This window comes from Carassius auratus, chromosome 30 (genome assembly GCF_003368295.1).
Source record: "Carassius auratus strain Wakin chromosome 30, ASM336829v1, whole genome shotgun sequence".
NCBI lineage: Eukaryota > Metazoa > Chordata > Actinopteri > Cypriniformes > Cyprinidae > Carassius > Carassius auratus.
This window is the reverse complement of record NC_039272.1, coordinates 19,406,008-19,422,414: the sequence shown is the minus strand read 5'-3', so window position 1 is coordinate 19,422,414 and position 16,407 is coordinate 19,406,008. Positions and strand designations below refer to the sequence as shown.

General features: G+C 33.9%; 1 protein-coding gene across 1 annotated transcript in view; it reads right to left on the bottom strand.

Moving 5' to 3' along the window:
- Nucleotides 1-16,407, bottom strand: part of LOC113049544 (androgen receptor) — a 64,887-nt gene that overhangs the window by 11,299 nt on the left and 37,181 nt on the right. Inside the window, exon 4 of the mRNA XM_026211971.1 lies at nt 987-1,265. Within this exon, the coding sequence (XP_026067756.1) occupies nt 987-1,265 (279 nt within the window). The remainder of the gene's footprint in view (nt 1-986; nt 1,266-16,407) is intronic.

Sequence of the window (16,407 nt, the reverse complement as noted above, 5' to 3'; positions counted from 1 at the left end):
AAAGGGAAAATAATATATTACAATATATCACAATATATTTTAAGAAATATATTGGTAAATATATTTTCCTTTCGTTAGGGTCAGCTGTGCCATGTGATGATGTCATTAGGTCAGATTTAGTTAGACTTATTGGACTGAGCCTTCTAGAGTTTCTGAATTCAACTGAATTCAAATTATTCTTTCAAAACAAATTTTGAATGAGGCTTTTTTTGTTGTTTTTAATATACCTTGACCGTTTTAATTATTTTCCATCAAAATATATCAAAATACATTTTGATCTGTGATAAGGTAATCACCCCAGTCTCTGTTTGTTGAATGATGATGCAGATCTTGATCTTACTGTTAGCCAGCGTAGGATTCTTCACACTGCTCTAACTTCAGCCAAAAAGATAATCTTTAAGATTTGGCATGAGCCTACAATCCCAGCAGGTAAATTGTGGCTCATAGAAATTAAATACATTGCACTATTAGAACTTACTACAGCGAGAATTAACAAAGCCAAACCAAAAACACTTAGGGCCTGGAGTGAATTTGTTACAAAGCTATCTCTGATAATAACTCAATAGGCCATCCGTATGGATAACTTCTGAGCGCTATCAAGGAGGAGCAATGGAAATCCTGGAGCTGGGTTGTTGTTGTTATTCCACCCCTTAACTTAACTTAACTTAACTTAATTTTTTTTTTTTTTTTTTTTTTTGTACAAGCAAACCCTGGTCTTGTACATAGTTATTTGTGGTCACAATTGTGGACCTTGTTCAACCTTGGAAAATAAATAAATAATCATAAAAAAAAATAAAATACATTTTGATCCAAAAATGTAAAAACATGTTCAGCATAGAGGTTTAATCAAATTTCTATACAATTTATGTTTGTGTAATTTATTTATTTATTATTAATAGATGCAAAAAAACAAAACATGAGCATCAAGGTTGTGACCCCTTTATAAAAAGCAAAACTGAAATGTAAATGTGACATGCTTAAATTACCTGGAAGTCCTTTGGCCCATTTCACTACCTTGACAAGTTGCCTCTCTCCCAGCTCATTAAGGCTGGTGAGGAGAGCAACTGCCGAGTCAGGCTGAGCATGATCATGGCCCGCGTTCACCACCTCGGGCTCAATGGACTCCAGGATATTCAGGAAGATCAACTGTGAGTGGAACGTCAGGCTGGGCTTGGGCGACAGGCACTGGATTGTCTCTGATGGGCCCTGAACAGGGCCAACCTCCTCTGGACCTTTCATCTGTCCGATCTTCCTCAGCTTGCGGGCTGCGGCACAGAACAAAAGCAATATACGGAAATAAACAGGGTGGGAGTACTGCCTTTGTTAATTCAACCTGCACAAAAACACATTATTAATCTCGAACACTTTTTTATTTTATTCAGTACATATTATTTTGAAGGCAGTGAAGCAGGTGGTCTCTAAATAATGAGGTTGGCATGATCTTATTTCTGCTCTTGAATATCTCTATTATACAACAGAAGATAAAACCTGCACTGCGACGGCTAGTCTCTCCGCCACATTATCTCCTGCCAGTCAGCACAAAGAAAGATTACTGGCCACAAAACACACCTGAGACAACATGATTTTCACTACAACAAAAGGACCTGACAGGATTAGCGTAATTGCATTGATATATTTCAGTAATGTGGAGCAGAACTACAGTCATTCAACAATGCAAAAAAACTATGTTTCCATAATTGTGCGGATGTGCATTCTATTCTTTCACCAGAAAAGGCTGTTTACTATACACAACAGAGTAAAGACATCTGTATTCTGAGGCTGCTGCTAATAAAAGGAATTAAATGAAGATATAAATATGCATGCGAATGTGCATGTGTGCTTTAAGTAGTTTTGACAGTAGCAACAGTTTCACTCCTGCTCCAGTAAGTGCCTGCAGTTTTGTTATGATGCCCAGCATTCACAGTTTCCACTCTGAATTATAAATCAGAGATGCTCATTATTCATTGGGCAGAGATAGGGTGAGAAATGAAAAACTTTCGGTTGAGATGATTTACAACTCGCAGACTTTAATGGCGCATTACTAATGCCAATCCAAAATGTAAAAAACAAGTTCTATTAAGAAAAAAAAATTGAGGGCAGCTTATTTAAATGCCTAAAAAGCACTTCGTTGCTGGCTAACAGGACAAACTCAACATGATAATGATTCAGCCCTCTGAGATCCCCATAAAAAGGAGGCTCCAATTTTGCTGACGAGAGACCAGAGCCTCTCTGCTTGTGGTCTAAAATGAAGTGTGGTAAAGAGACAGAGAAGGGAAGAGAGTGAAATAATAACTTTATCCTGAGGTGGTTTATCAAAAGCCTATGGGTTTGCGGTAAACTTGTGGCAAGGTGCCAAAGACACCACCACTGAGATTCTCTTCAAAAGACATAAACCTGCCACTCATGCAAAATACAAGCAAAAATGTAATGTAGATGGCAAATACAGCAAAAATTGCTGCAGCAAAACCCCCATATTCTCTTGTAAACACCAATAGTCTCTTGCAACATTTGCTAATTTTGCTGATATGTCTTCAGCATGGAGTAGAACTTCACTCCAGTGTAGAGAGGAGTAGAGCTTCAGCTTCAAACAGGCTCTAGAAAGACTTCAAATTAAAAGGAAGACTTATAATTCTGTATATTCTGTAATGTTAACATTCAGTGCATAGACTGTGGCAAATAAACACCAATTGTGCAAACCAGCTTTGCACTGCAATGTCTTCAGATGCCAGTTTAGATTAGCATACGTCCATATCCAGTACTCCTCAGAAGATAAAGTCCACCCATGAGAGAAGATGCATCATCAGGTTATCTCTAAAGTGAACTTACTCAATTGGGCATTTCTGAAACTCAAAACTTTGAAAACACATGTGAAGTCATCCAATTGAGTTTCTCTGAAGGTGTGTAATTGGGTGAATGGTGCTGCTGAGAAAATCTTCTCAGACTTAAGAAGGAACTGGAGGAACGAGATGAATGTGTTAAAACTTCACAGATGAGTGAGGAAGCCAGTAGTGGATGCCGTAGGTAAGTGTTTACTTATATATAGTGTAACAGTTTACTGTTACATGAAAGAAAACGTTTTGTTTCGGAGTTTTGGAATTCTGGGTTCCACTTCGAATCTGTGAAAAGTTTTGAATGATGTGAACTTTGAGCCATGATGACAGATATGTGCATATAAACTTATGCCTCTCACTGACAGAAAAACAGTTTTGGGACTTTTTGGATGCTATAAGTTCTCAGTCTCAAAAGCGTTTTAAACAACTTAGGCATGAACTGAGAGACCATTTGAGATTATGTACATACTGCCAAATCAACTAATAAACAATCAGATTTTTTGTAATCCTTATTTGTGAAGAAATGTTATTATACAAAGAAATACTTAAATAAAAAAATAAAAAACATTTTGTCTGCTTTGAATTTGTCGATTTTCAAAAGGAAAAAAGTGGCACTCTTTAATGTGGTAATTCTTTAATGTGTAGTATGTTGTTTGTCTGTCAAAAAAAAAGAACAAAAAAAAATCATATTTAGAGGTCCTTAAAGAAAATAACAAGACATTTCATACTTGTTTGAGACGTTCCTTTTTTTTTTTTTTTCTTGGAAAAACTCTAAATGTGTTTCTGAATCAAAATTGCTCAAAATGAGAAGGCTAGATTTTAGTGAGCATAAAACCCTTCAAGGCAAAATGTTCAGGAAAACCCAGATTAGAAGAAAACCTGTCAGAGAGAGCTTCAAACAGACAAAGACGTGTTGCATTGCAACTAAAATCACAAAATAAACCCCACAAGTGATACATCAGGGACCTACAGGATAATGCAATACCTGATTGCTCTGTTGGGGTGTATTTTTGACTGTACGTGATCCCTTCTGTCATATTTAAATGTGTGATTGCTCTATATGGTTATCACAATTTCTGAGTAGGTGTGATCATATTTGCATAATTATAGTATTTTGTAAAGAAAACAAAGAAAAAGTATATGGGGTTTTTTTTTTTTTTTTTTTTGAGCTGATTGCATTACACCAGAGCCTCATTATTTCTGAGCTGTTTACTAAGGAATACAATTACAACAAACACGACCACAAAGAAGAGAAAAGTTGAGATAAAGAATATTGCTAGCGTTACAGCATGAATAAGCGAGAAACAGATAGGATGCATTTAGTTGTATATTGATCCACAGTGTTATTTGAGTCCAAAAGGTGAAATGCTTTTAGGCTTTTAGGACAATTTAGGTTTGAGTTCCACAATTAAACATTTACACAAAAACAAAATGAAAAAGAAAGCTGAATAAACCCCCGAAACAAACTAAATAGCTAGTGAGTTTTTTGTTTGTGTTTGCTATATTGATTTTTGTAGTCATACATCTTATTGTGTTTGCATTCTTATTTATTCAAATGTGATGTGATTATACTGTTGAAAGTATTAAAGATAAAGGGGATATACAACTTGTTAAAAATGAAAAATCACATTATATACTGATTAAACGAGCAGAAATGCATTTTAGACTTCCTTTGTTGTTGCATTAAATACCTGAAATTAGATGAACAAAACATTAAGAAAGACTAGGAAGACTTATATAAACAACAGGAACGTGGCCTGGTTTGGTCTTAGAAGTTGTGAGCCTTGGAAAGTGTTTTGTGGCCATTTTTAAGCATTTTGTAGTCCATCACATCACTGTCACATCCACACTGAAAGATGATCAACAATCCATCTATAAATGGAAAAGATTTCAGAAAAATCTGCTAGGCTCATCCCAAGAGCTGATGTCAGTCAGGGTGCAAAAGTCAAGCATCCTAAAGAGACTGCATTACTTTGCACTGTGTGAGACATGCACAAGGAAGATGAATGTGAGGCCATCTGTTACAAAGCTGAGTCTGAGATGTAAGTGGACCTGAAATATGATACTCTGTTCTGTTAGGAGGAGTGAGCAAAAATAAAATGAGAAAAGAGACTTGACTGTTAGAGACTGACAAATTATGATAAACACCAGTAGTTTTTAGCCAAAGCTATAAAATCATTTAAAAAGGACATTTTCACTTTTACTACCCATCAATTTCCTTAAAACTCATGTAATTAAAGGGGATGTCTAATGCTATTTCATGCATTCTGAGTTATTTACATTGTTAAAGGGTTGGATTCTCATGCTAAACATGAAAAAAAAAAGAAGTTGGACGTATGACAGTATTTCTGTGCCAAATACACATCTTCAGGGTTCGTTTCTGACAGTTTTTTTAACTCTCTCTCTCAAGTATGTCCCTGTATGACATCATAAAGGGCAAAATTCCTTGATTGAACACTTCCCAGCACTTCATTCAGGTTATAGAAGTCATTGGTAAAGAAGGATTTGTTGTTTTGTTTAATAAGTAATATGTTTTTGGCTGTGAGTGAAAGATTACCCGCTCAACTGTTTGAGCATGAAGCATAAAAGCTGTAGCCCATATATGTCTTTTATAAATCTAATAAAACTAAAGACTCTTCAGAGATATGAACGATGCAATACTACTCTAGGTACAAAAGATTACTGTAACATGAGACTGGCAGAAACAGAGTGTCCCCCTTTTAAATATGTTTACCCACAGCACTACCGCTAAAAGAAAACGATGTGCTTAAAAACAAAACAAAAAAAAAAAACACTAAATTTTTATCCTAAATGGAGAACATTTTATTAATGTAAAATGTAAAATCAAAACCAGATAGGATGTAAAAAAAGAAGTGGGATTTGATTTTCATCAAAGCATCTGTTGTTGTTGGTGCGTTTAAAACAAACATAATAAAATGAGCTGTAAATATGCTTTGCCTTATGCCTTCATGAAGACACACATACAGTATACTGTACGTATACGAGATACCCAGGGCAAATTCTGAACAATGTTTCCATCAAAGGGCAACCAGGCGAGACACAGGGCCCACAACTGATCTAAAGTATCCAGACAGAGAGTTGCCCTGTCTCAGTGGGAAAGCGCCCAAGCAACATCGCTTGGCAACAATGCCCTGCTGCATTGATGAAAAAGTTGCCCTGTTTATCATCACTTATACTCTTAAGGTTGGATTTAAAATACAGTAAAACTGTAATACTGTGAAATACTACTTCAATTTAAAAGGACAGTTTTGTATTTGAAAATATTTTCAAATGTTATTTATTCCTGTTATGCCAAACCATTACTCCAGTCTTCAGTGTAACATGATCCTTCAAAAAAATCATTCTAATCCACCTTATTTGTCCAGTAGAAGCAGGCGTGGCGATTTATAAAATGTATTTATATGGTTCCCGGGTTTCATTCACTTGCAGTTATTTTTAGCCATACAAAACAGCTTGTTTTATTGCTTAATATTGCAAACTGGTGTGTCTTATTATTTTAATGCATTATACTAATTATGAACTCTGGTCTGAAGTGCAAACAATTTAATGATTACTACACTTTGTTTTCTTCTTGCCATTTCCCTACAGCAGCTAATGAACTGGAAGTCTCACACATTCACAGAAAATGGCTTATTTTTTCTTTGAAAATTAGGTGGATATGCTGATTTGCTGCTCAAAAAAACTTAATATTATTATCAAGGATGAAAAGAGTTGAGGCGGTTAATATTTTTGTGGAAACCAATTTTTTAAATTAATTTCTTTCTGGATATTTGATCAACAGAAAGTTAAAAAGTGCAGCATTCATTGAATTATTTTGTAATGCTGCGAGTGTACTAACCATCACATCAATAAATGTAATTCAGTCTTGCTGAATAACATTATCAATAAAAAAAAAAAATTAACAGCTCTATTTTCCATATGCAGATATGTTGAAATTTCCATTGTACAAACCAGCTACAACCATGCAATTAATCAACCAATAAATAAATAAACAGCTGTTTTACTATCTCTGCCAATATAAACTGAAGCACCAAACAGCTGAAGTTTTTTATGGCACAATACCTCCACAAAACCCACCTACTACCATTCTATACATTTAAAGATACCTCCACATAATGCAGGCACCTAGAGAAGGAGCTGTACCTTCCGTCTAAACATACCTTCACCTACAAACCAAAGCCTTGAGTTAAACTGTCTCCAAACACCAAACTCTCAGTGGCTCTTAAGTGAAGTTTTTTTTATAATTCTGAAGGGACAGAAGATCATGAGGCAAACATTAATACATCAAAAAAAAAAAGAAGAAGTAATGAATAGGCCACAGTTCAGAGCCAGGGGGCGTGGGTGAGGGTGTTCTCAATATCTGAGAACTGTCTCAGTTGTCTACTTAAAACCAGACACATTTATCTTTTTCTGCATTATCTGAAACCACACATTTTTATTACTCACACACACACAAAATGTGCACATTGGGCTACCATTGCTAAAACAGTGTTTCCGCTACATTCGTTCTGCCATGGCGGGCCGCCACCAAAATCATTTCCACCACAGCTGCAGCTTCTCAGTGAAATCGCAGTGACGCCACTCACATTATTTATCATTCACAGTCTAGGAATTAGAAGAGACCTGAATTTGATCGCGGTATTGTGGGTTTTGCCAGTGGCATAGCAGACAGGCCCACAGTGCCCACGTATGGGGGGGGGGGGGTCTTTCGATAACCTTTCAGTGCTAAGTTGCGTCACATCATGTATCAACAAAAGCCAGATACATTGTCAAAAGCAAATCAAATATAAGCAATATTAAGAGTATTTGGCAATTCCAATTAATGTAGGCCTGTTACTTTCTTATTATTAGGTAGGGATGCATCGTTCCAATCGTCAGGATCAGTATCAGCTCCGATACTGGCATTATCTGTGAATCGGGTATTGGTCAGACGAGACCAATCCAAATCCGATATTGCGTGTACTATTCTGTGTTATTGTTGAGCCCCACGAAAGTCACAAAAACATAAAGCACCAGATCATTTCTGTGCACATATTTCAAGTATTCTAAAATTGTTAAATAGTTCAGTGTGAGGTACAGATTAATACTGAAGTCATTAAATTCAAGTACACCCAAATTCTTCTTTCTGCTGCGGCTCTCTGTCATCCTCCTTTCAGCAATCCAACTGCGTGTTGCATTCGGTTACCACAGTCAAAACTAAGAGACTCTCTTCAAGAGCGCACAGTAACTGAGGTTTAAAACTGTTCAAAGACAAGGCTCATTAAACTAACGCACAGATTTAATATACTACATATCAATATCCCTTTGTGCTAGTGATGACTAGTGATGTCCAGTTCGTAAACGAATCATTCATTTGAACCGGTTCTTAGTGAACCGGTTGAACCAGTTCACCAAGTAGGACTGAATCATTTGAAATGGTTCGCATCTCCAGTAAGCATGAATCCACAAATTACTTAAGTTATTCGCATTTTTGACATGGCTGACACTCTCTCACAGTCGAAATAAACCATATATATATACATATATACATATATATATATATATATATATATATATATATATATATATATATATATATATATATATATATATATATATACAGTTGCAATCAAAATTACTCAACCCCTCAGAGACTGAAGTACTTTACAAATACAAGCTTTTCTGAAGATCCAGGATAAAATAAAAATTGTATCTATAACAATTCACTGGCATATTAATAATTATATTGTCAATATATAATGTAATATTTTTGAGTTATAAGATTTTTTAATAATACTGCTATGTCATAATTATTCAACCCCTATTCAACATTGCTGTTTTTAAATCACTTATTTGCATGGTGGGGAATAAAACAGTCTCAAAACACAATTAAGTTTTTAGAAACTCTGTTACAAACAGAACTTGAGCTAGCCTATGCATGTGCTGAAGTTGAGTAGCAAAAATGTCAACAGAGATCTCATAAAATGTGATGTTCTCCGCAGTAAAATGTCTTTCAGGTCAAGGGGGTTGAATAATTTGAATAATTTTGATTGCAGCTGTATACAGTATATATGTGGACAAAAAATGACACATGCACAATTACATTTTCAGAAAGCACATACTTTGTGAGCTGAGCCTAAAGTGAGCCTAAAATGCAAAACAATAAGCCTGATTAGTGTTAGAAAAGATCCATCCATTTTTGTACCAAAAATGTGCACTCTGCAACATACACAACTCTGATAAACCAACACAATATAAATTTATTAATTTGCAATTCAGAGGCAGTTTTTGCATTTGAAATTGAATGAATGAATTAATTAATGAATTTATTAATTTGCATATTGATTTTGATTGCTTCCATTGTCCTCATTTCTAAGTTGTGTTGGATAAAAGCATCTGCTAAATGACTAAATGTAAATGTAATGAATGAATGAATGAAAGTGACTAATAAATGGTCACACTTTAGTTTAGGGAACAATTCTTTCTGTTAACTATTAACTATGTCTCCTATTTTGCTGCTTATTAGTTAGCAGTAGTTAGTAAGATGGTTATTAAGTTTAGGTTCAAGGTAGGATTAAGGGATCTAAAATATGGTCATGTACGATAAGGCATTAATATGGGTTTTCTAACTTTTAGCATAACAGCTAATATGCTAATAATATGCATTCTAACAAGCATCTAGTTAATAGTGAGAATTGATCCCTAAACTAAAGTGTTACCAGATAGATAAGTGTAGGTAGTCAGGCAGGTACGTTCGATTATTTTTACCAGAATGATAGGCTGCCTCTACCCTTATTCTATTTTGTCTCTTTATTTTCCTTTCTTTTTCTTTCTCTGTTCTGCTTTTTACATATCCCTTAACCTCTTAACTCTTTCCCCCTCTTAGACTAAAAGAATATTCAGTAAGATTAAGACTAAAGCAGTTGATCTGAGGGGCCTTGGGGAGAGAGATTACCTGTGCTCCGTTGCTCGGTCTGTCTCTAAGACACCATGTCCCATTAAAAATCAGCAATACTCTGATCCTTCTCTGACTCTAAGAGCTATACCAATACACATCGTTTCCTGTCTCACCCCACACAAACAAACACACAGTTTATCTTGCTCAGAGTAATGGGACAGTGGGTCAATATTCAAAAAAATTATTCTTACAAAAGGAGGCAGAACTCAAATGTATAAAATAGATAGCTCTAAATCCTCATGCCAAGAGTTAAATGAACAGTTCACCTGAAAGTGAAAAGCCATACAGTTATACAACACATTTGGCAAATGTGTTATGATAATTTTGAATGATATATATATATATATATATATATATATATAGCGGTGAGTGATTTTCTTTCTTTCATTTTCTTGGTTTAACATTAAGGAAACTGATAGCAGCTAGTAAATTAGGCACGGTCACTTTAATAGACAATGCATCTATTGCAATGATAAACATCCGATTTCTTTCTCCACTGTTTACTTTCACTTTAGATATAACCAACAGGTTAAATACAGTTAAATACATACAAAATTATGTCAAAAGAACTGTCTTGTAGTTCCGATATTATATCTCACAATTCTAATAACGAAAAACAACTTGTCATTCTCTCCTTTCCCCTCAGCTCTTAATTTTTTTTTTTCTCAGAATTGACAAACTCAACTCAAACTATTTTTGAGTTAATTGACTTATAAAGTCATATAAAGAGGAAAAAAAGTCAGAATTGCGAGACAAAATAAATAAATGTTACGTAAAAATTTTAATAGTAAGGTTTGTAGGGCTAATACAATACATCAACAACAAATGTGAATATTATGTAGACCTATTGTTTAAATCAAATGTATGCTTTAAAAGTAGATTAATCATAGCAGTTTTCATCCAAAATATGTCAATTTAAATGTCAGCTTTTAGCTTCAAATGGAGTCTTTGATGACAGTATTCTATAAAAAATATTTGCATTCCGATCTTGACATCAAAAGGCACAACAATATATATATTTTTCACTTATACCATGGATTTTACCCATTTACCTCCACTTGCAACCACTATGCGTGTGCAGCTGCAAGTGGCGTAACTGTGACGTCTACTCTGAATTGGTCTATTAAGATAAACAAAGTTTGGCTCAACTTTGAAACTTTAGAATCACAAACTATCATGCTTACAAGAATAAGCTACATCCAAAAATATAATTAGAAATACACTGTAAAAAATTTCTTGTTGTTTTTACAAAAACTTTTTGGCAGCTGTGGTTGCCAGAATAATTTTGTAAAAATACAGAAAACTGTAAACACATTTACGTCAAAAACTGTTAATTTTACAATATAAAGCTGTAATTTACAAACAAGAAAATGTGAATATAAACCAGTAAATTCAACAACACACAAAATTAAATCTGTTTTGTACCTTGAAAATACTGACAACCACCATAATAATAAAGATGGTACTGTATAAGAGAAAGTCACATGAAGTATCAAAGCTCATCACAAGTAGCTTGACCACAAGCAGAAGTATATATTAACATATAGAAGGTGCACATTTCTGGAAACACAAAACACCATCATGGTAACACATGTGATACTTAAATAATGCAAAAAACTTTCATTAAGCAACAGAAGATGTAACATAAAGCTCAAATGTACATAACTGATAACAAGAACTCTTTAAAAACATGATTATTTAAACAAAATACTTTCAAACGTGGAGTGTCACGCAGGGAATTCTGGGAATATCAGTTTACAGTTTTAGACTGTAAATTATACATTGATTTGTTCTTTTTTTACTTCTAAAAGCTGTATAATTAACAGAATTTTACTGTAAATTTACATTAAATGCTTTGTTAGATCTTTTACAGTTTTTCCCTGTATATAGTACGGGAACTTACTGTTAACCTATTATCAGTTTTTTTCCGTAGCGTTTTTACAAAATTTTACAGTTAAAATTACACTTATTTTTTACAGTGTACAATTAGCATCAAGCTACACTTGAAAATGCATTTGCTTACATCATTGAGTGCTTGTGATAACTTCCGATTGTGATTTATAGTTGATTTTTATTCTATAATAAGCAGACAAATGCACTCTGGGGCGGCTGTCTCGGTCTTTGAGGGTTAAACCATTCCTGTATTTTTTTGGTACACATGCAAACCAAATTAAAATTTTGCAATAGAATATTTGTACCATTACATCCCTTGTTGAAACACATTTGCAACTAATAAGTGTAATGCAGTTTAATCTTCTAAAAAAGTTATCCACAAAACAATTTAAGCGTGGACAAAAGTGCTACCATATATAACTGTATCAAGCAATGATGTCACGGGGCAACCAAAATAATAATTTGGCTCCTACATTATGAATTTAAGCAATCGTGGACCAATTTTGTACTTAAGTATATTTTTTACATCTATACATTATCAAAGTATTTTCATTGTGGGGAAACTTTTATTTGGACTGCATTACAGAAAAAAAACAAGCCATTATTCATAAACAAAGAAATAAATAATGTAAAATAAAATAGGCGGTAATCAGTTCTGGTGGTAAATCCCTCTCTCATGATTGGAGCTCTCATAGTGTTCTGTGCAGCGTCACATAACACAACAACAATAATGACCACACTGGGAGTTATAAAGAAATGTACATCCACATTTTTACCTTGCACATAATCAACCAGTTGACAGCTATTTATCTGACAGATGGATCATGCAGCCAGTAAATAGTTGATTCCAGCAACATATGTGTTGTTTTTACTGTTGGTATTGTAGTTTCTGACGTACAGTATAACCACATTTGTCATTTGAATCATAAATAAAAAGCACAAAATAAAAAAGTGAAAGGTAGTCATTCATGATGGTTCAGATGTGTCTGAATGTTTAAAAATTTATTTTAAAGATCTGTCCATTGTAATGGACTGAATGCATCAAATTGTTAATTCATTTTGAAAGTTTAATCCTCTTATACTGCATTAGGATCATTATTAAGTTTGCTTATTTGCAAATTATGCATATTTAATGTTTGCATCCACTCAAATCTCCTTTAACTGGAAATGATTTACCAGCTGATTACTCATGATGATAACTCAATGTCAGATTGAGCTATAACCTATCTGTGTGACTGTTTAGGTCCCTGCTTTAATAGGAATCTGAGCAGGAGGCAAGAGCATGCCGAATTAATCAAAAGCAAAACAATTGTGTGCAATGTTGTCCAGACAATATCATTACTATAGACAATAAAATACAGCAATCTGCAAGAGTTAAAAAATATAAAAAATATACAGAATATCTCTTTTTCATTAAGACATAGCTGATGTTAATTGGCCTAATATGTAAACACACTCACAGTAGGGACTGATGACATTTGTGATGCAAAGAACACAGTACATAAAGCAAAAGCAAAACAAAAAACAAAATAAAACAGAAATGAATTTATGGATCCTCCCGTTCACCTCACAATCTTTATGTTATTCCAGACAGACTGAATGATGATGAGATCAGATCTCTGTGTGGAGCACTGGCTGCTGTCAGACTCCTTGTGCGAACAGAAATCTCACTGGGTTATTACATTTAATGGCAAAAATAATGTTTTGAAATGAAAACTGATATTTCCTACTGACACAGTCATTTAGCAGATGCTTTTATCCATATGCTTTTATTAACACGTAGCAGTTAATGCAGTACACGTAGCAAGTTTTTTAAAAATCATATAAAAAATAAAAAGAAACAGACTGAATAGAAAAAGAATAGAGCAAGCTAGTGTGTTAAGTCTTTTTTTTTTTAAGAAAACAAGCAGTTAGTAAATAAATAGAGTGCAAGTCTGAAAGGGGCATGTTTTTTTTTTTAAGAATATAATTGGAATAGAGAGCGCTAGAGTTAGAGGGTCAAATAAGGATGGAAGTGATGTGTTTTTAGCTGATTCTTGAAGATGGCTAAGGACTCTGATTGAGTTGGCCAGGTCATTCCACCCAGAGGGAACATTTAATGTAAATGTCCGTGTAAGTAATTTTGTGCTTCTTTGGGATACCATGATGTTCACTTGCAGAACTTGCAAGCTTCTAGAGGGCACATAAAACATGCATTTACATAAATGTATCTGTATACAATAAAGCCACAATTCCAACCATTAGGAGGTTTCCAGCTGACAGCAAACATTTATTTTGCCTATGTCACAATATGAGGTCGGCCCTGTACATGATACTGGTTTTGTTGCCAAACTGGTTTGGAAGTGTTGTTGCATAAACAACTTAACGGAACTATTATGCTTGTCTGCCTGCTTGACAGACATTTTTATTGATCACTGAGAGAGCATTGACTTATGATGCTGATTCAATTTAAAAATTATTATTATTAAAGCTACAGCCCTGTAATGTAGCAAACGAAGCTGGTGAAACAAGGATCATGTCATTTGGCTCAATATCTGATTTCACATTGAACTACCCAATAAATCAATAAGTTAATATACCCAATTAGTTAATATCACAGCCTATTATGATAATGCTGTAAATAAAAATGTGAAAAGAAAGAAGCTTTAAATAAATTATTTTTAACTAGCATGAATATATCCAACCACCTGTGTGACAGATCTAAGTTGCACTTTCCACGATCTGTCAGAGGAGTATCTTGGCGGCTTCTGCCGGCCAATGTTAACACCTTGTTCTAACCAGATGCAACTCGACAAGATTTCAGTGACAAGCAATTTGGCTGTCCATACCAGATATTACACAACACCACGATGCGAGAGAATCACTCGAATATCACAGCCATTGAGAAGAACAGAAGCACACTGCACTCCCAACGAAATAGACAAGTTTATGATTTTAATTAATAAATATTAAAGGGTTATTTCACACAAAAAAAGTATTTTTATTTTTTTGTTTTATTTACCCTCAAGGCATCCCAGGTGTACATGATTTTTTTCTTTCAGACATATCCAATGGGAGTTATATAAAAAAAATATCCTTGCTCTTTTGTGTTCAAGCTTTATAATGGCATGGGCGGGTGTTTTTGTTCAGTAGTTCAAAAGCAGTCAAATAAAGCACGCACATCCATAATAAAATGAGCTTTAAACATCTCCGGAGGGTGAATGAAGGCCTCCTGTAGCGAATCCATGTGTTTTTGTAAGAAAAAAAATCTTATAATATTTAAAAAGTTATTTCCACTAGACCTGTATTAAAATTTTATTTTAAATATTTTTTTAAATAATTAATTAATAATTCAATGGCAGTTGATCATACTTATTTCAAAGTTAAAGATTCATTAGTTTGAATATACATTGAAACAAAAACTAACATAACATCTTCGTTGATAATTCAGTATACTTGACAAAAAATCTCATGTTTCAGTAGTGGCTGCACATTTTCGGTAGTGACAAAACATCCCATGCTTTGGTAGCGACCACATCACATTACATAATTTTAACTTGCATACTAAAACACTACTAAAACATACTAAAACATACTAAAATACAAAAAATATATATATAATTCTAAAATTTTATTTCTCTCAAATATGAGGATTATGTGTTTCTCTTTTATGACGTTTCAGTTGTGATAATTTAATGGGATAACTTCCAAAAAACAAAGATGTCCACCAAATGTTTTGGTAGTGACTGTTTTAGTCGTGACAATTTTAGATACTTTTGAACCTAGCTCAAAGATGCTAATCAGCACATAGTAAGTTAGCAAAGTTCTGAACAGCGGTACAAATATAAAAATTAAATGTTTACGTTTATGTATGTAGCAGACACTTTTATCCAAAAGTAACTTTAAGTGCATTCAGGCTATAATATTTTTACCAGTATGTGTGTTCCCTGGGAATTGAACCCACAACCTTTTGCAGAACCACAACCAATGCTCTACCACTGAGCCACAGGAAGAGTAACTCCCAAAAAAGTGTGCTTGATTGCAGAAAAAAAGGTGTTCGATAGTGAAGATTTACTAACAAATTATGGGAACTATCTACTCATACAATGGAGCTATGAGAGAGGGGGACACAGGAATATTTTCTGATCATAAATTTAGAGGTGTAGTTAAAATCAGAAAAAATGTTAATATATAGGAATATTCACATGAAGACGTTAAACAGATGGCCTTTAGGCCAATTTTTCTAGAATCTAAAGCATACATTTCTGTTGAAAAACATAGATGTGTGAAACTGGTTTTGAATAATTATGTAAGTTTGCATATTAATACATGTGAAATACATGCAACTACTGCCAATTGTATTAATTAGAGAACTACGCAAAAAGCCATACTGTTGCCTTGAAATTCATAACCGTTACTGATTTCACAAAAGGCCAAAAACAATATGATGAAAAACTACAATGTTCAATTATTAGTTTTAATATAGTAACATTATTATTTGAAAAATTAATAATAATATAAATTATTAATAAAACATAATTAAATTATTTTATTTAAAAATGATATATAGTTCATTAGAGAATCATCATTAGAGAATGAAGTGTTGTGAATAAAACACTTGGTCATTAGCACTAACGGTTGCTCAGGTTGTAAAGTCCTTTTAGAGTTTTCTTGCTCTTACTTGCTTTCCACTCTCAAATATGAACGTATTCTAAAACAGTCATTGATCTTCATTTCATTTCACCT